At 42.8% G+C, this 27,028-nt stretch overlaps 1 protein-coding gene across 2 annotated transcripts in view; it reads left to right on the plus strand.

Moving 5' to 3' along the window:
* LOC123760144 (uncharacterized) overlaps positions 1 to 27,028 on the plus strand; it is a 124,847-nt gene that overhangs the window by 82,919 nt on the left and 14,900 nt on the right. Inside the window, exons 1-3 of one of the 2 annotated variants that reach the window (XM_069325457.1) lie at positions 2,564 to 2,719; positions 2,932 to 3,126; positions 6,188 to 6,328. The exons of the other annotated variant lie outside the window; for it this stretch is intronic. Coding sequence (XP_069181558.1) covers positions 2,573 to 2,719; positions 2,932 to 3,126; positions 6,188 to 6,328 — 483 coding nt within the window. The 5' untranslated portion in view covers positions 2,564 to 2,572. Of the gene's footprint in view, positions 1 to 2,563; positions 2,720 to 2,931; positions 3,127 to 6,187; positions 6,329 to 27,028 lie in introns of those variants that run through there. 2 annotated transcript variants of the gene reach the window in all.

Here is a 27,028-nt window from a genome sequence, read left to right on the forward strand (position 1 = left end):
AACTGAATAGAGCTTTGCACATCTTCGAGTTTATATCTACATTTGGGTGAGGTGGATGAGGTGAAAACGAACTTTCAACAATTGGGTATTAAATGGGTATTAAATTCTAACACAAGACAGAACACGAAACAATGGGTATTGAATGGAAGTAATTGTAGAAAGCCTATTGGTCCATATTTCTTGATGCTTCTATATTGGAGCGGAGTCTTGAAGTGGGTAGAATATAGTTGTGCATTAATTGGCTGTTGATTGCTGGTGTTGACTTCTTGATGTGTAGTGCCTCGCAGACCGTCCAGCCGTCTGCTATCGCTGTATCTATCGATGATTTCTGTGTTGTTTGCTAGGATTTCTCTGGTGATGGTTTGTTTGTGGGAAGAGATTATATGTTCCTTAATGGAGCCCTGTTGCTTATGTATCGTTAAACGCCTGGAAAGAGATGTTGTTGTCTTGTCTATATACTGGGTTTTTTTCAGGCTTACAGTCCCCAAGAGGGCATTTGAAGGCATAGACGACGTTGGTCTCTTTTAAAGCGTTCTGCTTTGTGTCTGGAGAGTTTCTCATGAGTAGGCTGGCCGTTTTTCTGGTTTTATAGTAAATTGTCAGTTGTATCTTCTGATTTTTGTCTGTAGGGATAACGTTTCTACTGACAATATCTTTCAGGACCCTTTCCTCCGGTTTATGGGCTGTGGAAAAGAAGTTCCTGTAAAATAGTCTAATAGGGGGTATAGGTGTTGTGTTAGTTGTCTCTTCAGAGGTTGCATGGCGTTTCACTTTTTCTTCTTGCGATGTCTTCCACCGAACCATTGGAGAAGCCGTTGTTGACTAGGACCTGCCTTACCCTACAGAGTTCTTCGTCGACTTGCTTCCATTCTGAGCTGTGGCTGAGAGCACGGTCGACATAAGCGTTAACAAACACTCCTCTTGTACCTGTCCGGGCAGTCACTGTTGGCATTCAGGCACATTCCTGTGTTTGTTTCATTAGTGTAGGACTGCAGTGTAGAAAACTCCACTCCTTTCCATGACTGTTACATCTAGAAAGGGCAGCTTCCCATCCTTCTCCATCTCGTAAGTGAAACGCAACACAGAATTCTGCTCAAATGCCTCCTTCAGCTCCTGCAGATGTCTGACATCAGGTACCTGTGTAAAAATGTCGTCAACATACCTGCAGTATATGGCCGGTTTCAAGTTCATGTCGAGTAAGACTTTTCGCTCGATGGTACCCATGTAGAAGTTTGCAAACAGGATACCTAGGGGAGAACCCATATATATATATATATGTATATATATATATATATATAATATATATATATATATATATATATATATATATATATATATATTAACAATAAAATATAACAATTGTTACAAGCATTATCTATTGACTGAAAAGGGAAAAAATAGCTTTTTATAATACAGAGATCACACTAACAGGTCACACATACATACATACATGACAGGGCAGAAGATGAGGAATGATGGTTGGGGATTGTGGATGTGGAAGATAAGGATAGTACTGGTAGCATAGATTGTGATGATGGTGGTTGTGGTACTGGTAGATGAGGGAAGAGGGTAGGTAGTGAGAACTACTGGTAGATGAAGGTGGTGGTTAACAAGGAGTACTGATAGATGGATATCAGAGTACTGGTAGATAGCAATATTCGTTGAAAGCCTACTCAAGATAAAACAAGAGAATAACTCAACTCACTTGAAACCACTTTTCCACGTTTAACTCTACAGGGCTTGCACACTTCTTCACAATAAAATCTACAGGATTTGATTACTTCTCTAAGTATAATAGAGTCTATGCCTTTTTTATTAGTAATATATTAGGTACATCTGCATTTGTGCAGCTCCCCTAGACAATATGAAGGGGAGTACAGTGTGTCAAAGAGCTAGCTACATTGTCCTAAAAAATCCCCATCACACAGGATGGTTAGTCATACAGAGGAATGTGATAAGTAGTCTGCACTGGCAAACTCTGGGTTCGTTACGAGGATATCATCATCAACACAAGAGTGAATAAGGTAGCAGTGATACTAAAAGTCTCCATCTCGCAGGATGGTCAGTCATACAAGGCCATATGTTCAGTAGCCTGCACAAGCAAAATTTTGGGTGCAATATGAGGCTATCTTCAAGAACACAAGAGTGAATGAAGTAATTGCAAAGTACTAGGTACCTCATGCCTTGCAATTCAATTCCCAATAAATTCTATGGGGTTTGCTCATCTCTTTTCGATTTGTTTAAAGTGTACAGGATTTACACACCACTTTTCAAACCACAATGAAGCCTTCGTAATTTGCATGCCATGCCCAGGACAGATTTGTACTGTCGTAGTCTCCTTTTACCCTACTCACATTAACTGTCACTTGTGTCCTATACTACACACAGGAACGTATTGACTCAATCCTAATATATTTAGGAATAACAACAAATGTAAATTTATCCATAACTTTTCTCAAGTTTGTTAATGGAATAGATATTGAGAAATATGATATTACTAACAAAGTTTCATTAAAATAGATATTCAAGTTTTCTATATACCCTTTAAGGGTATATAGATTTCTCAACATGAATGAAGAGTAAGATCTTCACACAGGTCTGTGGGAAGTGGTTAGTGAGAATGAGTTTCACTGAGCTGGAGTATGTGAGCCTGGCTCCAGATGACCTGGACGACATCTCTCACCTTCTGGTCAATCATTTCTACCTGCGAGACATTATGGTAAGTCTGTCTTGGATGTGATACGCTGGCCATGTTATGTTCCCTGTTATTATTTTCATAAATTTAGCCGAATAAAAACTTTTGTATTATGTAATACTAAGATGATTAATATATGTACAAATTAAAAGGTAATAAATTTTAATGGTTTCACTAAATTAATTGTGACCAAGTAAATCTTTTCCCTTTATTTGTATCACAGTTGAATATTACAGACCTTAGTTCTTGGTGTGAGCCCGGAATCAAAGCTGGCTATAGACCTCAATCACATCCGGACCTGTTTAGCAACTGGGCTGTCACTGGGCGCTAGAGACAAGTCAACAAAGCAGTTGGTTGGGGTGCTACTGAACTCCATCCTCGCATTTGACGCTACAGTAATTCACACTCCTTCCAAGAGCAATGAGACTGAGGTATGTTATTTGTAGCAACAGATTGTTTTTGGGCTCTACTCTTATCAGGATGAAGATGAGCCTAGAGGGTGAGTTGATAGAGCTGACAGCTATCCTTCAGAAATATTGGAGCGATTGCAGGAAGAAGTGAGACAACTGAGAAAGTGTGTCGCGACAAGATGAAGTTTAACATCTTAGGGTGTCACAAAGTACAAGTGTTTCGGGATGACCATGTAATGGCATTTACTGTTGGTTTACGTATTTATTGCAAAGACCTTCAGCAAGATAAAGTCTATTGTATGCAGTTCAGTAAATGGAAACAATATTTACCGAGATAAACAACCATAAAGTAACACTAGATATGATAAAGGCCAAGACAAATGTCCGGGTCATGTGTGGTGTCTGCCAGGGTTGAGAGTTGCTAGTGACTGGATGTCACGAGCGATTGGTACAAAACCATAATCTCTGACAGTATTGCATGAATAATGAAATAACATTGATATATAACTGGGAATCTTGCATTGGCAGGAACATCGTGCGTCTGAGACAATGGCAGCTTTTTGTGGATCTGCTGAAGGCACATAGTGAGCAAAACTTTAAGCAGCTAGTGGATAGTAGTGTGGGCGTAGACAATGGGAGAAGATTTAAGGCGACTAGTGGATAGTAGAGCAGGCGTAGACAATGGGAGAAGACTTTAAGTGGCTAGTGGATAGTAGCACGAGCTTAAACAATGGGAGAAACTTTAAGTAGATAGTAACCCGGGTGTAGGCAATGGGAAAGACTTTAAGCGGCTAGTGGATTGTAACACGGGTGTAGACAATGGGAAAAGACTTTAAGCGGCTAGTGGATTGTAACACGGGCATAGACAATGGGAGAAGACTTCAAGCAGCTAGGGGATAGTAGTGTAGGCGCAGACAATGGCAGAAGATGAATAACTCTTAAAGAAAATAACATACTGTTACGGCCCTCTTGGGTCGCAACTGGGTTCTTTCTCTGATGTTAGTAGAGCTTGGGTATCCGGCCCCAAGCTAGTAGTGGCTTTCAAGGGGTGTGCTCCGTAACGCAAGTAAATTAAAGGGGAAGGGATAAAACTGCTCAGAAATAAATATATATTCACCACCACCAATAAATAAATATATAAACAGTCACTCGCTGGGGCTATCACTACACTTATGTACACGTCTTGTCTTCTTCTGAAGACACAGGATGCTCTGCTTAACGGTGCTCAAGACGAGTAGCCCTGGTTCTCTTCTTGTGGCCTCTCGATAAATCCTTAGATTCTCTTAGCGAGTCTACCCGGCCACAGGCCAGCCAAAAATACAATCCCACTGGGTGCACCGTCGTGGAGGCCGTCAACCACAAATCCAGCCTGTAGCTGGCAGGTTCCAATCAGCAACGCTGCGTAGGCCACTCCACGACTGATACTAGGGTTGCGAGCCCTAGGCAGGAGCCTCGTGTGATTCCACAGATCACTCTCCTCACCATAACACCCCAGTGGCTATTCTTCTCCACGAGTCAGCCCCGGGTACGACAATTCCTCAACTGCCACGTCACAGGCAGGCTAACACAACAGTGTTCATCCGGGGTGGTGACTCAACTTCTGCAGCTAATACTTGGAGACTCTACGGCTGCCTTGGGTAGACTGATCCAACGTTCATTACAGCAGTCCCAGGTCGACTCTGTAATCAGACACGTCATCAGTACTAGTTACACTCTAGGGGCACCTCACTTACAGGCTTAGACACAAAGCCCCACCTATCCACTCCATAGATGGCATTGCTGTCTAAGCGTCACCTCACCAGAGGTCAGCAGCGGCTGTGTTATGAGCTGATCAGGACGGCAAACCAGCCCTCGTGGCTGGTATTTCCTGTCCTCACTAGGTGGCACCGTCCATTTGGAGGGGGTTTCGGGAGCTGACCCACAGATGGCGCGGTCGTCACTGCTCCGTGCTCGGACGCTGGGCTCGGGTCCGTAACACATACGTTGTAAAAACAATAACAAATAACATTGTCCAATAGGGGCAAAGAAGGGATTTTTCCTAATAATCCCCCATGGTGTAGTGGTTAAGACACTGACCAGGCATTTCGCGAATGCATTGTCCTGAGTTCGTATCCTGGTCAGGAAAGATTTACGGGGTGTCAATCCTAAACTGTAGCCTTTGTTTACCCAACAGTAAATGGGTACCTGGTTGTTAAACGATTTGTCGATAAATATATATCTATATAAATAAAAATGTAAATGTTCGTTTGTTCAAAATCGCTAATCTCCGAAAGTTCTTCACCGATTGCTTTGAAATTTTCACAAAACGTTCCATTTGCATCCGAGTGGGTTTTTATATACATACTATATAGATGTCACGTCTGTAACGAGAAAAAAAAACATGCTTGTTTTGAAAAACTGTTTTTTTTCATGTGTTTTTCTTGTGAGGGAAATCTTCGAAACTTCTTTACCGATTGCTTTGAAATTTTGACACAACATTGCATTCGAATAGGTGCATGTTTTTATATACCTACTATATACATGCCTTACCTGTGACAAGAATTTGATAGCACCAGGGTGTTGCCTGTTTACTGCTAGGTAACAGGTACATCAGGGTGAAAGAAACTGTCCAATTTGTTTACGCTATCATCGGGATCAAACCCAGACCCTAGGATTACGAGTCCAGAGCGCTGTCCACTCAGCTATCAGGCCTATGCACCTCTAAGTATTCATTACAAATGCTTACGACATAGAAAACACTGCGACGAAGACCGGGGCGTTGTGACTACGAATATGAGACCCCTGTTGCACCAGGTGCACAGGTGACCGCGCACGGTCGTATTCGTAAATTTCCCTGCTGGCCATTATCAAGCCGATTGTTACAATCAACCAGGGCAGACCAAAACGTCGTCGACTCTACATCTTCGGCTGTGTGGTTTGGTCATTAATAAAAAATTATCTGCGCTCTATGCAAAGCAAACTAAAGTATGAGTTCACTATAGATGTGCTGCAATGGAAGGGTTAGTGTTCTCATTTCTAATTTTTATGTTTAATATTAGGATTATGATCTATATTCATAATTTTTTCTGTAATTAATTTTCAGATGATGCATACTCATTTTCTTAGGCTACTAGGCCAAGTAGCGGATCTAACAAAACATCATGGGGTGACCAATATCCTGCTTTCTACTCGAGGCTGCATCCATCCTGATTATGAACATCGAGGTCTTTTTACGAAATTAGTGGCAGGTGGGTGGCAAATCGTCTGCAAATTTGCTGGGAAGCTGGCAAATTGACGAAGATAGTTAATGAACCCACAGCACGTTTCTTCTCAAGAAATGTCCAGCCAAAGCTTTTTTTCTGATTTACTGAGTAGCGTGTCATACAGGTTTTCATTGCAAGATTCAGAAAAGTCTGTAAACACCCCCCAAAGGCTCAATTTCTGTTCCAAAATACTATGTAATGTTTCCAATTTGTTTAACTTTTCTCTGTCTCCACACTATATGGAGTGGGGACATCTAAATCTACAAAAAAAAAATCTAAATCTAACAAAAAAAAAATACCTGCTTGCCTGTCAGCCCAAGGGTGGAGGTGAGACGTTTGCAGTTAGCACAATGAAACCTTCCATTGTGATTTGTGACTGTATGTGTGCCATAGGGAAGGAGTGGTAAAGGGTCGATCATATGCCCTTCATTAAGGAGGAGTGGCTTATACTTTGAAAGCCAAGGAGGGCCTATTAAGTCTGAAATGCGGATTTGGTTTTCCATAGCGTTTTTGACAGATATTCAACTGTTCATCACACACAACGTAGCCACAACATTGCATCAAAGTAACACGAGTATAAATAATGTGCGTTTGTTGTTCTGTGTGTTGCCGCAGCTCCTGTTTGGCTGGCAGAGAGGTTGATGTATGTGGTTGCCAGGGGTGGATATGCAAGTATAGTCCCATGCCAACTGTCTGCCACCCTTCCAAGGGCGCAGTGTGATTCCGTCTGGTCGGCCAGCAAAGCTAACAGAGTCACGGTTCAATAGATTGTGGGGCTTTCTCTCTGCTGGAAACTGGGCAGAGGCAAAACTTCTTTTAATGATGTTATTGATTTCGTCGTGCCTAGAGTGCCAACCGCCAGATTTTCCACAGTGCAGGCCATGCAATCCATATTTGCCAGCATCTGCTCGCTCCAAATACACCTATGAACAGTGTGGATAGGGGCAGCAAGGCGGAGAGCGATTGCAATACGGAGCTCCTGCAGATTAAGACGTGTGCCTGTCGGGACTGCCAAAAAGAAGTCCCCTGCATGGGGAGCCTACACAGCTGAGAGGAGTGCACGATCACTGGCGGTTGTTGCTGCCTCCAGCAAAGCTGTGACTTCTTTGTCTACAATGGGACTGTCCCAGCTGGATTATTTCTAGGCTTTCGGCATGGTTGGTCTGAGTGCTGGGTCTGCCATGGTATCCCATTTTGTGTCACATTCCGTGTAGTCGGAGTCCTGTATCTCTGCTGAGTGACACAGGTTGTCTGGTACAACCTGTGTCACTCAGGGGCGCCCCGTAGGTAGCTTCACTCCCGAGTTGGCTCCTCCCTTCTTTGGGGAAGGTAGCCTTCAGTGCATATTTATTGATTGCTTTTACTGTCTAGACATATGATTGAGATAAGACGTGATTATAATATAATTAGATATAAGATTTATAGGTTATAAATAGTACTTGCTAATACTATTAATTCTTATTAAGAATTTGACTTAATCCTTACTGGAAATCGATTGAATGTTCCAATAGTTTTTTAATTAAGCTATTCTCCTCGAAGCTTCTAGATCCTTGAGAAATCATGCACAAAGTCACGTAGACACCTTGGGGCCCTATGGTGTATATGATCATAGGTGGCATTGTCATATAGGATCCAAATGTAATATATAATGAATCTGTAGTGATTCTGATATAATTTTTGATAGGATTTAGAAATACTACATTTCTTAGATAATAATGTTATAGTGGGTAAAATTTCGCACACTAGGGACGTCACTTGCCCCAAATACTGCACACGTAGCTGCTATAGTGTCAATGCTGGGGGTGTCACGTGGCCAGGTATTGTACACGTAGGTGCTATAGTGTCAATGCTGGGGGGACGTCACGTGGTCAGGTACTGCACAAGCAACAACTATTTTTGTCCAGTGTGTGGTGAATCTCATAAATCTGAGGTGTGTTTTAAGAGTATAAGGAAACTACACCCAGTAAGTGAAAAAAGCATAAATTGTTTAAAGCCGTGTTCAAGCTTGACATCTTGACCGTGTCAAACGACCAGTTGTTTACCCGGCAAGTCAGGCGCAGGGCCGCTCCAACCGTGGAGGAAGGATGCAAGGTATTGTTGCAGGCTCTACTTCCTGTACAGAACCATCTGGATGTTGTGTTTGTACCAGCTGGTTACCAAACACTTCACCATCTGCCAAACCACCAAGTGCACCAGGGAGCCAGACATCAGGTTCCTGTTCAACCAGCTGCACGTCGAGTGCCAGGAACCTGCCACCCGGGGGTGTCGACTCGTTGAGTGCCAGGAACCTGCCACCCGGGGGTGTCGACTCGTTGAGTGCCAGGAACCTACCACCCGGGGGTGTCGACTCGTCAAGTGCCAGGAACCTACCACCCGGGGGTGTCGACTCGTTGAGTGCCAGGAACCTACCACCTGAGGGTGTCGACACGCCAAGTGCCAGGAACCTGCCACCTGGGGGTGTCGACACCACACTCGATTTTCCCTCCATACCACCATGAAGAGCGGTTGCCAAGTGTTGCCACCAGCTCCATTCGCTGTACAGAGCCATCTGGAGGTGATGATCGCTCCAGCTGGCCACCAAACTCACCACCTGTTAATTCCGAAGTGCACAAGAGGACCAGTGCCAGACCAAAGACTCCTGCCATTACCCCAGCTCCTCCACTAGCACCAGGTGCTGTAACTTCTGCCAGCGGTGGGCCTGCCCCTGATGCATAATGGCCACTCCCCGGTTCTGGGACACTGTCATCTACTGTGGGGGGACCGCTCACGGCTGGACCCCACAGTCATCTGGAAGTGGGGGTTATGGAACAGAATTAAGATGAAATGATCGCAACCTCAGCCTCCCTAGCAACTCGCCTTTGGGTCGCTCTGCTGATCCAGCAGCGGCTGCCCTTCGTGAACGGTGGCAGGAACACCAGCAGCTGGCGAAACAACTGCAAGAGCAGCTGCAACATGAGAAAAAATCCTCCAAAGGTATTGCAGAGCTGCTCATGTGCGTGAGGTAACTTGTAAGCAATGACCGCCACCTCTCCCTCACCCCTCCCAATGAACCCTCCCTCCCCAACCCCCCTACAACCCCTGAACCCTCCCTCCCCAGCCCCCCTACAACCCTTGAACCCTCCTTCCCTCCGCCTCTGAACCCTCCAAACATGTGTTCTGTTACCAATTAAATGAAACTTCTAGTGATCTTGTATCCTTGTGTAGTGGAACCCTTCCATGCAGGTTAACTGCCAAAACTGTGCTAGGCTATATTGAAAACGACTCTTGAGGTTATCTTGAGATGATTTCGGGCTTTAGTGTCTCCGTGGCCCGGTCTTCGATCAGGCCTCCACCCCCAGGAAGCAGCCCGTGACAGCTGACTAACACCCAGGTACCTATTTTACTGCTAGGTAACAGTGGCATAGGGTGAAAGAAACTTTGCCCGTTGTTTCTCGCCGGCGCCTGGGATCGAACCCAGGACCACAGGATCACAAGTCCCGCGTGCTGTCCGCTCGGCCGACCGGCTCCCTCTATAGATAAAAAGGATACAAAAAGTGTACTTGACAATTGGAGGCAAATGTATAACATTGGTAATATTCTAAGACATGTTCCTGGACTAGTATCAGAGTGAAATAGATAATACGCATTAAATGGACTAATATTATCAATCTACATAATGCTTACTTTAAATGCACAAATAACTAAACTATTCATCCTTAGCTGGAACATTGCATCCATGAATAAAATGTTCTCTGACTTATATCACAAAGTAACAACTGAAAACATTGATATTATATGTCTTGAGGAGTGCAGAGTTCCTGCAAGATCCTCACCCCCAAATTGCCCTCATTTGTTTCTTACAACATTAGATCCAGTAGCTCTTGCATTTTATACATCAAGCAATCCCTCCCCCCTCAATTTCCTCCAGAGAAACAAACTGAGGAGATAACAATATCATGGAGTGAGGATCTATGTGGGCAACTCTATCCTCAATGAATCTAATTTATATGCTCCAGCAGGAAAGTTTAATTATATTGATCTTCCAGCCTACGCTCAAGCAGAGCCCACCATCATTCTTGGTGACTACAATGCTAGACACAAGGACATTGGTGGCTCTCGCTTCAGTAACGGGAATGGGAATAAACTGCTGTCACTACTAAATATTCACGAAGATGTGCAGATTATTGGCGACCTAAATGTTCAAGCTCTTTTTGTCAAGGTCGTAGCCAAGGCGCGGGAGCGCATGACAGAGCTCAGACAAGATTACTGAAAACTTTTGTTAACTGTCTCAACGGTCACACATCCTCTGCCAGGCATGGAAGGATACTAAAGAATTAAAGGTGATAAGATCTGCCAAATGTCACACCCTCACCCTCTACACACACAAAAAAGGATGGATGAAGGGAAAGATGGATGAATAGAATGAAGATGAAAAGGTGGATGGATAGATTTCCACCAGTCTCCGTGGTGTAGTGGTAAGACACTCGCCTGGCGTTCCGCGAGCGCTTTGTCATGGTTCGTATCCTGGCCGGGGAGGATTTACTGGGCGCAAATCGTTAACTGTAGCCTCTGTTTAACTCAACAGTAAAATGGGTACTTGGTTGTAACAACGATTCTTCGCGGCGGGGATAGTATTCCAGGGACTTGTTCGAAACGCTACGCGTACTAGTGGCTTTACAAGAATGTAACAACTCTTGTATATATCTAAAAAAAATGGATGGATAGAGGGAAAGATGGATGGATAGAGGGAAAGGAAAGATGGATAGACAGATAAATGTGTATAATATTCCACTTGTACAACTTCCAGATGAGTGTGAACATTGGCATCAAAGAGGGCTGCACACTGGCGTCGGCAGCAGCAATCAACCCACATAGCGAGAAAGCTTTTCTTCGTGTAGGTTACAAGGTCGGCAAAACACTTGACTTTAACACCGTGGAGGAAGTTCTGCTTGATTTGTCCCACGTGAGCCACACGGTCCTCAAGGTCATGACCAAAGTCCTCTCACCGATCACCACATCGTCATAATTGGGAAACAACAAGCAACAATTGGTTTCTCAGTATCTAATACTTTGTTTCCTCTGTAATGTTTGAGTGTAGAAGTTGTTTTTAGATCAGTAATCAAACACAACACAACACACGCAAACACAAACACATGTTGATTGATAACCGAGGAAGCGTTTACCTTCATTTAATGCCCTGTTCACCTCACAGTAAAGAGGAGTTAGAACTGATGTTGAGTGTATCATAGGGATAGTCAGTAGTGGGCCTGGTATATATGAGAGAGAAAATAGGTCGAGAGTCCTCATTTCGGGAGTTTAAAAAGGTCGGGAGTTATAGTGTCGGCACTGGAGGCGTGACATAGCCAGGTACTGTACACATAGGTGCTATAAATGTCAGCACTGGGGGTGTCACGTGGCCAGGTACTGTACACATAGGTGCTATAAATGTCAGCACTGGGGGTGTCACGTGACCAGGTACTGTACACATAGGTACTATAAATGTCAGCACTGGGGGTGTCACGTGACCAGGTACTGCACAAGCAAAATAAATTTTGTGCAGTGTGTGGTGCATCTAATAATTCTGATGTGTGTTTTAAACGCATAAAGGAACATAACCCAGTAAAATAAAAATACATGAATTGTGGCATGAGCGGTGTTCAAGCTTGGCACCTTGACTGTGTCAAACGACCAATTGTTTACCGTAGGGCACCTGGCCGCTCCCACCCTGGAGGAAGGTTGCCAGGTACTGCTGCAGGCTCTACTCCCTGTAGATGCCATCTGGACGTTGTATTCGTAACAGCTGGTTACCAAACACTTCACCATCTGCCAAACCACCAAGTGTACCAGGGAGCCAGACATCAGGTTCCTGTTCAACCTGCTGCACGTCGAGTGCCAGGAACCTGCCACCCGGGGGTGTCGACTCGTCGAGTGCCAGGAACCTGCCACCCGGGGGTGTCGACACATCGAGTGCCTGAAACCTACCACCCAGGGGTGTCGACACATCTAGTGCCTGAAACCTACCACCCGGGGGTGCCGACACCACACTCACCTTCCCCTCCACACCACCATGAAGAGTGGTTGCCAAACGCTGCCACCAGCTTCACTCGCTGTACAGAGCTATCTGGAGGTGATGTTCGCTCCTGCTGGCCAACAAACTCACCACCTGTTAATTCCGAAGTGCACAAAGGGACCGCTGCCAGACCGGAGACTCTTGCGAACACCCCAGCTCCTCCACAAGCACCAGGTGCTGTAACGTCTGCCAGCGGTGGGCCTGCCCCTGATGCAGAATGACCACTCCCCGGTTCTGCCAGTGGCGGGCCTGCTCCTGATGTAGAATGGCCACTCCCTGGTTCTGGGACACTGCATGTCACCTACTGTGGGGGAACCGCTCACAGCTGGACCTTACAGTCAAATGGAAGTGGAGGATAAGGAACAGGATTAAGATGAGATGGATCGCAACCTCAGCCTCCCTAGCAACTCGCTCTTGGGTCGCTCCACTGATCCAGCAGCGGCTGCCCTTTGTGAACGGTGGCAGGAACACTGTTACAACTGATATGAGTGGGGCTTCTATGGGGTACTGATACTATTAAGGGGTATAGGTAGTTAGAAGACAAGAGTATCAAATATGGGAGAGCTAAAAGGCCCGGCCCCCAAAATAAACTATCCACAGTAGTAATAACTTGCTACAAGACCATATATGTTAGTCTAAGGGTTGATCACTGCGCTCCCACCTTGGAAGAAGAGATACTCTGTAATTCATGTACTTATTTATTAACCCCTTAACAACCCCCCCATATACACTCACACCAATAACAATAATAATAATAACTTTACCACACTATCTTACGTTAAAAGCCTTGGTCCACATAGGCAGGATACAAGGTTTACACTAATAACAAGCTAGGGTAAAGTACTACTGGATAAGCCCTGAAGCTGGATGCAGCTTAGGGTAGTGAGACCACGTGGGACCCTAATACAAAACACAACACTTAGGGTAAACAAAACACTGGCAAATACTAACCCCAGGTCTCACCAATAGTTACTACCAGAGTAGGCACACTTACACCATATAATACTTAACTTAAGGGTACAGGAACTTCAGGTAAGGGAAATAAGTAAGAGGAGAAGGAAGGAGAGTAGGGATACAGCCACAGAGTAGGTCTTAACCTCACGCCACCAGCCAAGAGAAGACCGAGCTAGCCACCAGCTGCCTCCCTCATGTTGTGGTGCCGGGAGGAGCCTAATTGATCGTGCAGCTAAGCACATTAAAGATCTTCCCCTATGCAACGTATTGTTACTTTATGAATGATTAGAAAGTATTAGTAAGCAAAGTTGGTGCCTATGTTATTATTTAATAATCAACCCCCAGCTCAGTCTTTAAATGATCTTTGAGAAACAATAATAGTCTTACGTCTGGCAGGGAAGATACAAACAATTGACATTCTAGATGCCCAACTGTGCTACCAGGAAGTTTAATAGCTCAATTTTGACCTCTGGTTTCCACTGGAGAACCCAGGGTCGTAACACTCCTCCCCCCTTCAGAGAAAAAAAAATGTGACTACTAGAATAGTAGTCATTTTTTTTTTTGTAAGAGTATACAGAGAACAAAAAGAAAAACATATGACAAAAACAAAAAATAAATCAAAAGCAATTTCTCTGCAAAAAAAAAATACAAAGGAGTTCTCTGAAAGAAAAAAAAAAAAACATACACAAAAAAAATAAAAGAACAGGGAAGTAAATAAATTGGACACGGAATATTTAATGTCACAGGAGAACCTAAAAAAAATTAACTAAAGCATGACGGTTGGTAAATGGCTTTCTGTGGCTCAGATGAACGGTATTCAGGCAACCGGGACAGAGCGTCGGCTATCACGTTGAGTCTGCCCGGTAGGTGGGTAATGGAAAGATTGAAGTCCTGTAGGTACAACCCCCACCTGAGGATGCGTTTATTCTTACCCTTCATCTGAGTCAGGAAGACTAGTGGGTTATGGTCCGTGTACACTTCCACTATATTTCCTGTGAGGTAAACTTCGAACTTTTTACATGTTAACACTAGCGCCAACGCCTCTTTTTCTACCACTGAATAATTGCGTTGCGCCTTGTCGAATTTCACAGAGTAATAATATACTGGGTGTTCCACCTGATCATCCCCAGTTTGCAACAACACTGCACCAGCACCCGAGTCAGACGCGTCAACATGAATTTTAAACGGTCGGTCGAACCTTGGACTAGCAAGCACTGGGGCGGAAGCTAAGATCAATTTCAAATTTTTAAATGCCTCTGCACAGTCTGATGACCACTTAAATTTAACGGCTTTCCGCAACAAGTCTGTGAGAGGAGTGGCAACACTGGAAAAGTTCTGACAAAAACGTCGATAGTACGCACACATACCGATAAATCTTTGAACGTCCTTTTTAGACTTTAGTACTGGATACTCCAGAATGGCACTGATTTTATCTTGCCGAGGTAACACTTTTCCTTGGCCCACTTCATAACCGAGGTACGTCACTGTGCCTTGGCCAAAATGACACTTTTTAGCATTTAAGGTAAGATTTGCCCTTTTCAAGATGGCAAACAACTGGCGTAACCTAGCTATGTGGTCAGCCCAATTACTGTCAAACAGCACGATATCATCTAAATACGCCCGACAATTTGGCACCTTAGCGAGTAGAGAGTTCATGAGTCTCTGGAACGTGGCCGGAGCATTACGCAAGCCGAACGGTAACACTTGATACTCAAAAACACCCTCGGGTGTCACGAACGCAGTGAGCTGTTTAGCACGTTCAGTGAGTGGGATTTGATAATACCCCCTCGAGAGGTCGAATTTCGAAACGTACTTGGCATTTCCCAACTCGTCGATGCAGTCCTCGAGGAGGGGCAGCGGATAGGCATCCACAATGGTCACCTTGTTGAGCTGCCGATAGTCGGTGCATAATCGCCAGGAGCCGTCTGGTTTGGGGACCAAAAGGCAGGGCGAGCACCAAGAGCCCTGGCTCGGCCGGATGAGGCCGTGCTGGAGCAAGAAGTCGACCTCCTTCCGTACGATGGCCTTCTTTTCTGGACTCATCCGATAGGGTTGAAGGCGAATGGGAGTGTAGTCCGTCAATTCGACATCATGGCAAATGGCATCAGTCTGGGTCGGGACATCCCCGAACAGACTGGAGAATTCAGCAACCAACGACTGCACCTCTTCACGTTGGGCCATCTGCAAATGGGACAGTTCCTCCACAGCATTCACAGAACTAGAATTATTGAAAATGAGATTAGTTGGGTCCCCAGAACAATCATCCCCTCTCTCACTGGAAATGGAAACATTGGTTAGTGCAATGGGCCTGGGGCCCTGGAACTTCTTCAGTCGATTTACATGTATGAGCATTACCTGGTTACGTTTGTCAGAGTGCCTCACTTTGTACGTGAGGTCCCCAGTCTTTTCTGTCACAATGTAGGGGCCTTCGTACTTGTGGGACATAGTGTTCCCTAGTCGAGGCTTTAATACCAGGACAGGGTCGCCAGGCTGAAATACCCGTAACTTAGATTTAGCATCGTTACGTTCTTTCATCTTTTCTTGGGCCTTGCCAAGATACTTTAATGCAGCCGCCTTGCAGTCCTTGAGTCTCTGGTGGTGTTGCGCAAAGAAAGCCGAACCTTCGGATAACGTTACGTTCCCTAACAGATTCTCCTGTAACATTTGCAAGGGTCCACGAACTTTATGGCCAAAGACTAACTCAAAAGGAGAACAGCCCAGTGAACTTTGTAATCCCTCTCTAGCCGCAAACAAAACATACGGTAAATTCTCATCCCAGAAGGTGTGGGAACTCTCGCACGATGTCCTCAACATCTGCTTCAGAGTTAGATGGAAACGTTCAATTACCCCCTGACTCTGTGGATGGTATGGGCTGGAAACCTTATGAGTTATTCCATGTTCCTTACAAAATTGCTCGAAAACATCAGACTTAAAATTAGTACCATTGTCAGTTTGCACGACCCGAGGCAGTCCAAAAGTGGAAAAAAATTGCAACATACGAGCAACAACAGTTTTTGCTCGGATGTTCCTTACAGCAAAAGCCTCTGGGTAACGAGTAGTGATACACATCATCGTGATTAGGTAAATATTACCAGACTTAGTTCTAGGTAATGGTCCAACACAGTCCATTACCACATGAGAAAATGGTTCCTCTGGCACGACAATAGGCCTTAGAGGAGCTTTAGGTGGAGTCTGGTTTGGTTTCCCAACCAGTTGACAAACAACACACGCATTACAAAATTTTGCCACATCGCTTTTCAGCTTGGGCCAGAAAAAATACTTTAAAATTTTGTGATACGTAATATTAATACCTTGATGTCCCCCCATAGGATCATCATGAGCAGCTGCCAAAACTCTTTCTCTATAGCAGGTCGGCAACATAACCTGGTGGACTACCTCCCACTCATTTGACAAGGGAGCACTCTGTGGTCTCCATTTTCTCATCAAAATCCGATCATTGTAGTAGTACCCAGTTGCTGCGTCTACAATTTCCTCCATAGAGACGGCTGTTTCATGACAATCTGCAAGAGTGGGGTCAGCTTTCTGTAACTCACTCAAGGAGGCATCTAGGCCTTGGTCAGATGCCATTGGCCGAGGCTCAACAGTGTTTTCCACCTCCCCACTACTCTCAGTAGATGGCGGTGGCAGGCTCTCCACAATGTCCTCGGCCACGTCATCGAGTCGGGCCATGAATGTGTCCGCGAGGTCCACTTGGTTTTCACCACTCGGAAAGCTCCTCGTGACCTCGGGATTTACCACCTTGGCAAGCACAGGGCTGCCCTTACATTTAAGTCCCATAGACCTGGTCACCGCGCACGCAGGGTACACAACATTATCCTCTGCGGCGGGTGGATCCAGGCAAACCTTAGGGGTAGGCAACATAATAGGCAGTCTGGAGTCCCCTACCTTATCCCCTGCTAAATCATTACCAACTATTACATCAACATTAGGGAAAGGTAGGTATGAAGTGACTCCGACTGTACAAACACCCTTGTGGAAATCAGATTCCAGGGTAACCTTATGGAGGGGTACTGATCGAGTATCACTAGTGACACCCTCGACCAGTACCACCTCTCCAGTGTCGAGAGTGTTGGCACCTTGCAATGCACTCTCTAAAATTAAAGTCTGGATGGCACTGGTGTCTCGGAAGATCACCACGTCCTTCCAGGAAGAACCCTCAGACAAAAGTAGTCTCCCTTTCGATAAGAATGGGGTAAGCAAGTCCAACCACTGTGGGTTGGAGGTCTTACTCCCTAACCCTTCTGAAAGCCTCAAGCCCTGTGTCACAACTAGAGCATTGGGTCTTTTTTCAGGGTGCAGTTGCCAACAACGGCTAATAGTGTGGTTTGGACGATTACAGTGACCACAAAAACGTCGGGGAGAAGAGACATTACTAACAGAATTACCCTTCGGTTCACCTTTAGGTGCCGTTGGGCTAGACACTTTAACAGGGTTAGTTATGTCTGAAACAGAAGGTGCATTAGGTAAAGGGTTAGAATGAGCTGGTCTGGACTGGCTGTGGGTATAAGGTTTGCTACTCTGTGGGGTATAATTATTTTTATTGGGCCTTTTGCCCGCCAATTGGTAGTTTTCTGCCAACTTGGCCAAATCCCCTATTTTAGAATTTAACTCTATCCTTCCTTTAATGTACTGTGATACGTTCTCTGGCATAACATCTATAAAATGCTCCATTAAAATTAAGTTCCTGAGAGCCTCGTATGTTTCGGCTTTCGCCGAGCGAATCCATCTATCAAATAATCGAATTTGATCATTCACAAATTCAGTGAGCGGTTGGTTGTGAGTAGGCCTAAGGTTACGATAAACTTGGCGGTGAGCTTCAGGAGTAATTTCATATGCCCGCAAAATACATTCCCTGACTTTATCATATTCGAAACACTCATCGTCAGGCATGTTTATAAAAATATCTTGTGCTTTACCCCTAAGTCTTCCCTGTAGGATTTTTACCCACTCTTCCTTTGGCCAGTTCATGGACGTGGCCACTCTCTGAAAATGGTTGAAAAACCTTTCAGGGTCAGACTCGGAAAATTCAGGCAAATTATGCTTTTTCTCATAATGCCTGGGGTTTGAATCCCCGGCAGGTGGAGGTCCAGTGGCATTCGCTCTAATTCTAGCCTCCTCGGTTTTGAGTTTTTGCTCCTCTAATTTTATTTTTGCTAACTCTAAAGCTAATTCACTTTCCCTATGAGTTGCACTTTCTGCTTGGCTAGGCTGGCATAAAGGTGTATCACTTGCCAATAGTTGTTCATCAATACAATGTTGTAATATTTCATTCACCAAAGTCCACTTTTTATCTGCGACATTTAATTCTAGGCCAAATTCCTGGCCTAACAATACTAAATTAGACTTTTTAAGTTTCTTTATCTCTACCACTGAAGGCTCCCTTGCCAGTTTCTGCATTTCAGAAGACATCACTAATAATTTTAGCTCCCAGCCAAAGAAAAAATTAAAAAATAAAAATTGGAAAAAAACAAAAATTTGCACGGCCCCTAACACAAGGCCACACTAACCTTAATCGTGAAGGGATCCAGCTGGATGTCCAGTCAGTGCAAGAATGTCCTTTGCTAGATGAGCTGGACCCTAGGCTAGCACACAACCGTTCTGCGGAAATAAAAAATTTTAATTTTGGCACTCAAGAATCTAATTTTTTACACTTATAATGTTCCTCCCGGACTGGCCAACCACTTGTTACAAATGATATGAGTGGGGCTTCTATGGGGTACTGGTACTATTAAGGGGTATAGGTAGTTAGAAGACAAGAGTATCAAATATGGGAGAGCTAAAAGGCCCGGCCCCCAAAATAAACTATCCACAGTAGTAATAACTTGCTACAAGACCATATATGTTAGTCTAAGGGTTGATCACTGCGCTCCCACCTTGGAAGAAGAGATACTCTGTAATTCATGTACTTATTTATTAACCCCTTAACAACCCCCCCATATACACTCACACCAATAACAATAATAATAATAACTTTACCACACTATCTTACGTTAAAAGCCTTGGTCCACATAGGCAGGATACAAGGTTTACACTAATAACAAGCTAGGGTAAAGTACTACTGGATAAGCCCTGAAGCTGGATGCAGCTTAGGGTAGTGAGACCACGTGGGACCCTAATACAAAACACAACACTTAGGGTAAACAAAACACTGGCAAATACTAACCCCAGGTCTCACCAATAGTTACTACCAGAGTAGGCACACTTACACCATATAATACTTAACTTAAGGGTACAGGAACTTCAGGTAAGGGAAATAAGTAAGAGGAGAAGGAAGGAGAGTAGGGATACAGCCACAGAGTAGGTCTTAACCTCACGCCACCAGCCAAGAGAAGACCGAGCTAGCCACCAGCTGCCTCCCTCATGTTGTGGTGCCGGGAGGAGCCTAATTGATCGTGCAGCTAAGCACATTAAAGATCTTCCCCTATGCAACGTATTGTTACTTTATGAATGATTAGAAAGTATTAGTAAGCAAAGTTGGTGCCTATGTTATTATTTAATAATCAACCCCCAGCTCAGTCTTTAAATGATCTTTGAGAAACAATAATAGTCTTACGTCTGGCAGGGAAGATACAAACAATTGACATTCTAGATGCCCAACTGTGCTACCAGGAAGTTTAATAGCTCAATTTTGACCTCTGGTTTCCACTGGAGAACCCAGGGTCGTAACAAACACCAGCAGCAGACGAAACGGCTGCAAGAGCAGCTGCAACATTATAAAAAATCCACCAACGGTATTGCAGAGCTGCTCATGTGCGTGAGGTAACTTGTAAGCAATGACCGCCACCTCTCCCTCACCCCCCCCCCCTCCACCCCTGAACCCTCCAAACATGTGTTCCCCTGCAAATTAAATGAAACTTCTAGTAAGTTTGAATCCTTGTGTAGTGGAAGCCTTCCACACAGGTAAACTGCCAAAGCTGTGCTAAGCTATATTAAAAACGACTCTATAGATAAAAAGGACAGAAAAAATATACTTGATAATTTAAGGCAAATGTGTGTTACATTAGTAATATTCTAAGACATGTTTCTGGACTTATATCTTATGGAAATAAATAATATATATTAAGTGGACTAATAATATCAGTCTATATAATGCTTACTTTAAATACACAAATAACTAAGTTATTAATCCTTAGCTGGAACATTGCATCCATCAGAAAAGGTTCTCTGATTTATATCACGAAGTAACAACCGAACACATCGATATTGTATGTCTCCAGGAATGCATATTTCATGCAAGACCCTCAACCCTAAAATTGCCCTCATTTGTTTCTTACAACATTAGATCCAGTAACTCTTGCATTCTGTTACGAACCTTACTTCCTGTGGAGGTTGGTTTCGGTTATAAAATGTTGGTGACACAGTGGAGAGTATTTATTAGAATAAATCCACAGCTGAGATCAGAGAGGCCGCGAGTTACCAGTAATACTCCGCCCAGTAAAGTAGTGCCTTCTCAGCTGGAGGTTGTCAGAAATAATGTGAACTGGAATAGCCTAACTATATAAGAGAAAAATTGGCTCTGTCTAAAAGTATGCATGGGGAATATGGTAAATAAAATCCATAATGAGTTTGATTGCATATGTAAAGAATAGAGTATTAAGGAGCGATGATGCGAGAGAGGTGGACGCCATCTTGACTAAAGGGGAAGATGTATCGCTGCCGACCGATCCTGCTATTTGAGGGGTTTTCTCCGGCTGTACAGTCAGATAAGCCTATCCTTGTATATAACCAGGGTTGCAAGATTGGGTAGAGTAGTATTACAAAAGTTGGAGAAGTTTTATAAGAGTCCAGGTTTCCTAGAGGCTTAAATATGTGTCATTGGATGATAGCGGTGGTGGCTGGGTGCACGATACCAGGTATGGGACGGTGAGCCGTGGGGTGGTCAGAGCCACTTGAGGTTATAATACAGAGTGATCTTATGTTGTGAGGAAAACGCCTTGTTGAATGTATTCATGTGTGACTTATAAGTAAAAATTTTTTGACTTTTGTACTGGGTTATTTTCCTTGCTCCATGTTTTACCCCTAGACAACATTTTAAGGTCCACCACCACCAATTTCTTGATAGGTGTCTATGACAACAAAATCGTATCACTACTGATAACAAAAGTTAGACACAGGCCATGATATAATTGAGTAGTCTGTCCGAGAGCACCTTACTTATCGAGCAGCCTGACCGAAAGCCTAATAAAAGTGGATAGCCTGTAGGTGTAACTTGACATAAAAATTGTGAAGCTTATTTTTTCTCTTTAACTTGTGTAGAAATTTAGAATATTTTTAATATTGGTATAATATGAATATGCACTTTATTACTTATTTATGTACATGTTATTAATCTTTATGAAAAGTGTTTTAAGAAATTTTTGTGCGTGTTCTCGAGTGCAAAAAATTTACCAGTTGACAGGGCAGTCAAGTAAACTAAGCACTGTCCTCATCAGTTTTCAAAACAAATTCTCAGCCTAAAAAATATAAAGGTCGGGCAGAATCATAAATTTGTGTTGGAGTCTGCTGTATCTTAGCACACTAAAAGTGAATTTGGTAGCACAACAAATTGTCGACAATCCTAGTGTTGAGGGTTTGAAAGCGGCAAAAAAGTTTATCCTAGTGGCTGTTGGCAAGCACTATGGACTGTTAATTGCACATGGGAATGGTGAAGACGGAACTGCTAAGAGAAATAATGATACACTGGGTAGATGAGCAAATTCTCCCATTTGAAATATTAGAGCAGTCCCCGTCCACCAGTGGTGCAATGTTGTAACTACAGGAAAGATGGAGACTCAGTTGCAGTGGCAGGCAGAATTGGAACTAAAGAAGTTGCAGTTTGAGGCAGAGCAAACTCAGAAGAGGCTAGAGGCAGAGCAAGCTCAGAAGAGGCTAGAGGCAGAGCAAGCTCAGAAGAGGATAGAGGCAGAGCAAGCTCAAGAACTAGCTATGAAGAGGTTAGAAGTGGAGCAAGCTCAGAAAAAATTAGATTTACAGATTAGGCTAGCAGAATTGGGAATTAGATCAGAAAATACCGGTGTTGACGATTTAGGAACACCTGGGCAGTTAAAGATTAACAAAAATGTCAAGTTTCCTCTATTCTGTGAGACTGACCCAGACCAGTTCTTCACTCATTTTGAAAAGTAAGCACGGAGTATGGAATGGCCTGAAACACAATGGGTATCTCTTCTTCAAGGTCAGTTGGTGGGAAAGGCACAAAAAATATTTGCAGCTATGCCTTTGAGTAACAGTTTTTTGACTATGAGAAGGTAAAAGCAGCCATCCTTACTGCTTTTCAACTTGTTCCTGAGGCTTATAGGCAAAAATTTAGACAACTGAGACGAGACCCAAGTCAAACCTTGGTAGAATTTGCACAAGAGAAATATCACATGTTTAATATTTATTTATTTATTTATTTATTTATTTATTTATATATATACAAGAAGGTACATTGGGTTTGTGAGAATACATTGAATAGTACAGTATTTACAATCTTGTAAAGCCACTAGTACGCGCAGCGTTTCGGGCAGGTCCTTAATCTAACAGATAATTTTAAGTAGGTAATTTATATCAGAATTGATAAATGATAACAAATACATTGCAAGAGAAAAATGAGATGAGAGAGCTTAGTAAGTATATTAAAGCACATTGTTATATTAAAGCTCTGATTGATTACATTGACAGCTTGATTGGTAATTTAAACAAGATTAATAGACACCATACAGCAGATTGACAGCACATATAAGACAGCAATGATCACAATGGTAAGGATGCTCAGATTGGGTGCATAAAGATTGGGAGACTGGGTAGCAATAGATACAGATAAACAAGATTAATAAACACCATACAGCAGATTGGCAGCACATATAAGAAGACAGCAATGATCACAATGGTAAAGATGTTCAAATTGGGAACATAAAGGTTGGGAGATTGGGTAGCAATAGATACAGTGCAATTTTAAGGCAAAATGTGAAAAACTATGAAGATGAAATTAGGTACTTTTTAGTATTGCTTTTGAATGATGTAAAAGTTGGACAGCTTTTTAATTCAATAGGGAGTGAGTTCCATAAACTGGATCCCTTTATTTGCATAGAGTGTTTACACAGATTAAGCTTAACTCTGGGGATATCAAAGAGATATTTATTTCTGGTGTGGTGATAATGGGTCCTATTACATCTGTCCAGGAAGAGTTTCAGAGCAGGATTTGCATTTAAGAACAGGGTTTTGTAAATGTAGTTGACACAAGAGAATTTATGGAGTGAGATTATGTTTAGCAAGTTTAGGGAGTTAAACAAGGGGGCTGAGTGTTGCCTGAAAGCAGAATTTGATATTATTCTGATAGCAGATTTTTGCTGGGTGATTATGGACTTCAGGTGGTTTGCAGTGGTTGAACCCCATGCACAGATACCATAGTTGAGATAGGGATAGATTAGTGCATAATATAGAGAGATGAGAGCAGAGTTAGGTACATAATATCTGATTTTGGAGAGTAACCCAACTGTTTTAGAGACTTTCTTAGTTATGTGTTGTATGTGGGTACTGAAGTTGAGTCTCTTGTCTAGGAATAGGCCAAGAAACTTTCCATCATTTTTATTGCTAATGTTTACTTTGTCTATCTGAAGCTGAATTGCATTTGTAGATTTGCTTCCAAATAAGATGTAGTAGGTCTTTTCTATGTTAAGTGTTAGTTTGTTGGTTGACATCCATAAGTGGACTTTTTTTTAGTTCATTATTAACAACATTATTTAGTGTATGTGGGTTGGGGTTGGAGTAGATGAGGGTAGTATCATCAGCAAACAAAATAGGTTTCAGAATGTTAGAGACATTAGGCAGATCATTGATGTATATAAGAAATAGAAGAGGTCCCAAGATGCTGCCCTGTGGCACTCCAACGGTTATTGGTAGAGTGGGAGAGGTTATATTATTGATGGCTACACATTGGTGTCTATTACTAAGATAGGATTGGATATAGTCCAGTGCATGGTCTCGGATTCCATAATGATGGAGTTTACATAAGAGGTAATCGTGATTAACAGTATCAAAGGCCTTTCTCAGGTCAATGAAGAGTCCAATCGGAAACTCATTTTTGTCAAGGGCTGAGTAAATTATATCAAGGAGACTAATAATTGCATCGTTGGTACTCTTTTTGGGAGCGGAAGCCAAACTGACAGGGGCTAAGAATGTCAAATTTTATGAGATAGGAGTAGAGCTGTTTGTAGATAATTTTTTCAAATATTTTTGATAGTATGGGTAGGTTCGATATTGGTCTATAGTTGTTTATGTCTGCCGGATTACCTCCTTTATGAACTGGCTTTACTCTTGCTTTTTTAAGGATATCAGGGAAGGTATGACATTCAAGGGATTTGTTGAACAGCAGAGCTATAGGTGGCGCAAGGGCATGGGAGGCGCTCTTGTATACAATGGATGGGAATTCACTGATGTTCCCAGCTTTGGTTTTTAGTGAGTGGAATTAATGGTTAGATGCAGAAAAAATTAGGGATCTGGACTCTCTTAAAAATTTACTCCTAGTAGAAGAATTTTTTATCTTGCACACCTTCTAATGTGGCTTTGTATTTGGCAGAGAAATTACCCAGAGATATCTATGAGTTGGCTAAATTAGCAGATGAATATCAGTTGATGCATAAAGTAACTTTTAAAAATAAAATTCAATCAAATAGACAAGGATCTGGTCGAGCAGTAAACTCCTCAGTCAGATTTGGGTCCCACATGTACCCAACAGCAGGTCAAGGAAACACTTTTTCATAGGTGCCAGGTGGTAAAAAGAGTAATGTGAAACCCAAAGAGGATCACACTAGTAACCACAAGCTGAATTTCCAGGGACACATTCTAAATATATCAAAAAAAGTTTCAAAAACTGTTGGCATTCTTTCTAAGATCAGATATTATGTACCACGCCCTGCCCTGGTGACTCTCTATTACTCCCTTATCTATCCGTATCTCAACTATGGTATTTGTGCTTGGGGCTCTACTACCCAAAATCATTTGCGTCCTCTAATTACTCAACACAAAGCTGCTATTAGGACAATATCCAACTCTAGCCCCAGACATCACTCGGTACCCCTACTCAAATCTCTGAATATGTTAGACATTAAGTCACTGCACATTCTCTCATGTGTATTATACATATATAAAACGCTAAACTGTAATGCCAATCCTGACCTCAAAAGCTTCATAGAAGGTTGTAACAGAACCCATGAGCACCACACCAGAAATAAATACAGTTTTGATATTCCTAGAGTACGACTTAATCAAACTAGAAATGCTCTACAAATCAAGGGACCCAGATTGTGGAATGACCTTCCCAACCATGTTAAAGACTGTACCTCTCTCAACCAGTTTAAGATAAAAACGAAGCTATACCTAATAAATTCCCTGTAACCTACCTTACCCCTCTATTGTCAACCAATGTCTTGTTTTTTTTTTAAGAGCGCTGTTTGTCGACAGAATTGTATTTGTGCTGCTTTTTCAGCTTTGTTTTCATTCCATATTTTCATTTTACTCTTTATGCTCAATTAGTATTAAGCTTTAGTCATTTAAGTTTTTCATGCCCAAAACGCTTTGCGTGATAGTGGCTTTAGGCATTGTATGTACTAGCCTTATCTATAAATCCATCACTCTTTGTAAAATCTCTTGTATGTATGTACCTTACCTAAATAAACATTTGATTTGATTTGATTTGATTTGATTTGATTTAATTAGCCCCACCCAGAGTTGAAACAGTGTTCCTACTGCCATAGGAAGGGTCATGGTGTTAAGAGTTGTTGGTTTCTTCACCCAAAAAAGAGGCCTATGACACTCACAGTGTGTGATGGGAGGAAAACCATATGTGTAGCAAAAATAATGGGGAAAAAAGCACTTGCTATAAATCATTTTGGAGAGTTTATATCAAATGGAAAATTACAGTGTGCAAATGGTTTGTGGCATGATGTTAAAATTTTGAGGGATACAGGAGCATCCCAATCTTTATTATTAGAGTGTGTGTGTTACAATATATACAGTCTACAGAGATTGGGGAGGGAATGATTATACAGGGAATCACAGGAGATTTCCAGACTGTACACTTGAGAGAAGTAAATCTTGACTGTGATTTTATTAAAGGCAAAAGTTTAGTAGGTGTTAGTCCTAAATTACCAGTTGCTGGCATTGATCTAATTGTGGGGAATGATCTTGCTGGTAATCGAGTTAAAAGAGGTGACCACCCAATAATGCTAACTAAGCCAGAGGTCATTAGGGCACGGACAGATCCTGAGGACAAGGTAATGTACCCAGCATGTGCCGTGACCCAGTCAAAATCAGAGTCTCAAATATTACAACTCCCAATAATGTAAGTCAGGAGACAAAATTAGAGGTTAACAAATCAATAGTGAAGTGGATCTTTGTGACACTTTTATGGCCAAGTTGGAAGAAGCAGATGGGAACAGGATGGGGAGCACCTCCACCAAACCACCTAGGAAAAGGGGAAGGGGAGAGTGTAGTCCAGTTACCACATCTGGCTCTTCAGACTTGAGATCAAAATCAAATTTTATTCATCAGCAAAGAACTGATCCTACGTTGACTGACTTGCATAATAAGGCAGTAACTGAACTAGAGGCAGAATCGGAGGCTATGACTTATTACTACACTAAAGAAGTGTTGATGCGGAAGTGGAGACCTAGCAGCT

This window comes from Procambarus clarkii, chromosome 16 (genome assembly GCF_040958095.1).
Source record: "Procambarus clarkii isolate CNS0578487 chromosome 16, FALCON_Pclarkii_2.0, whole genome shotgun sequence".
Classification (NCBI taxonomy): domain Eukaryota; kingdom Metazoa; phylum Arthropoda; class Malacostraca; order Decapoda; family Cambaridae; genus Procambarus; species Procambarus clarkii.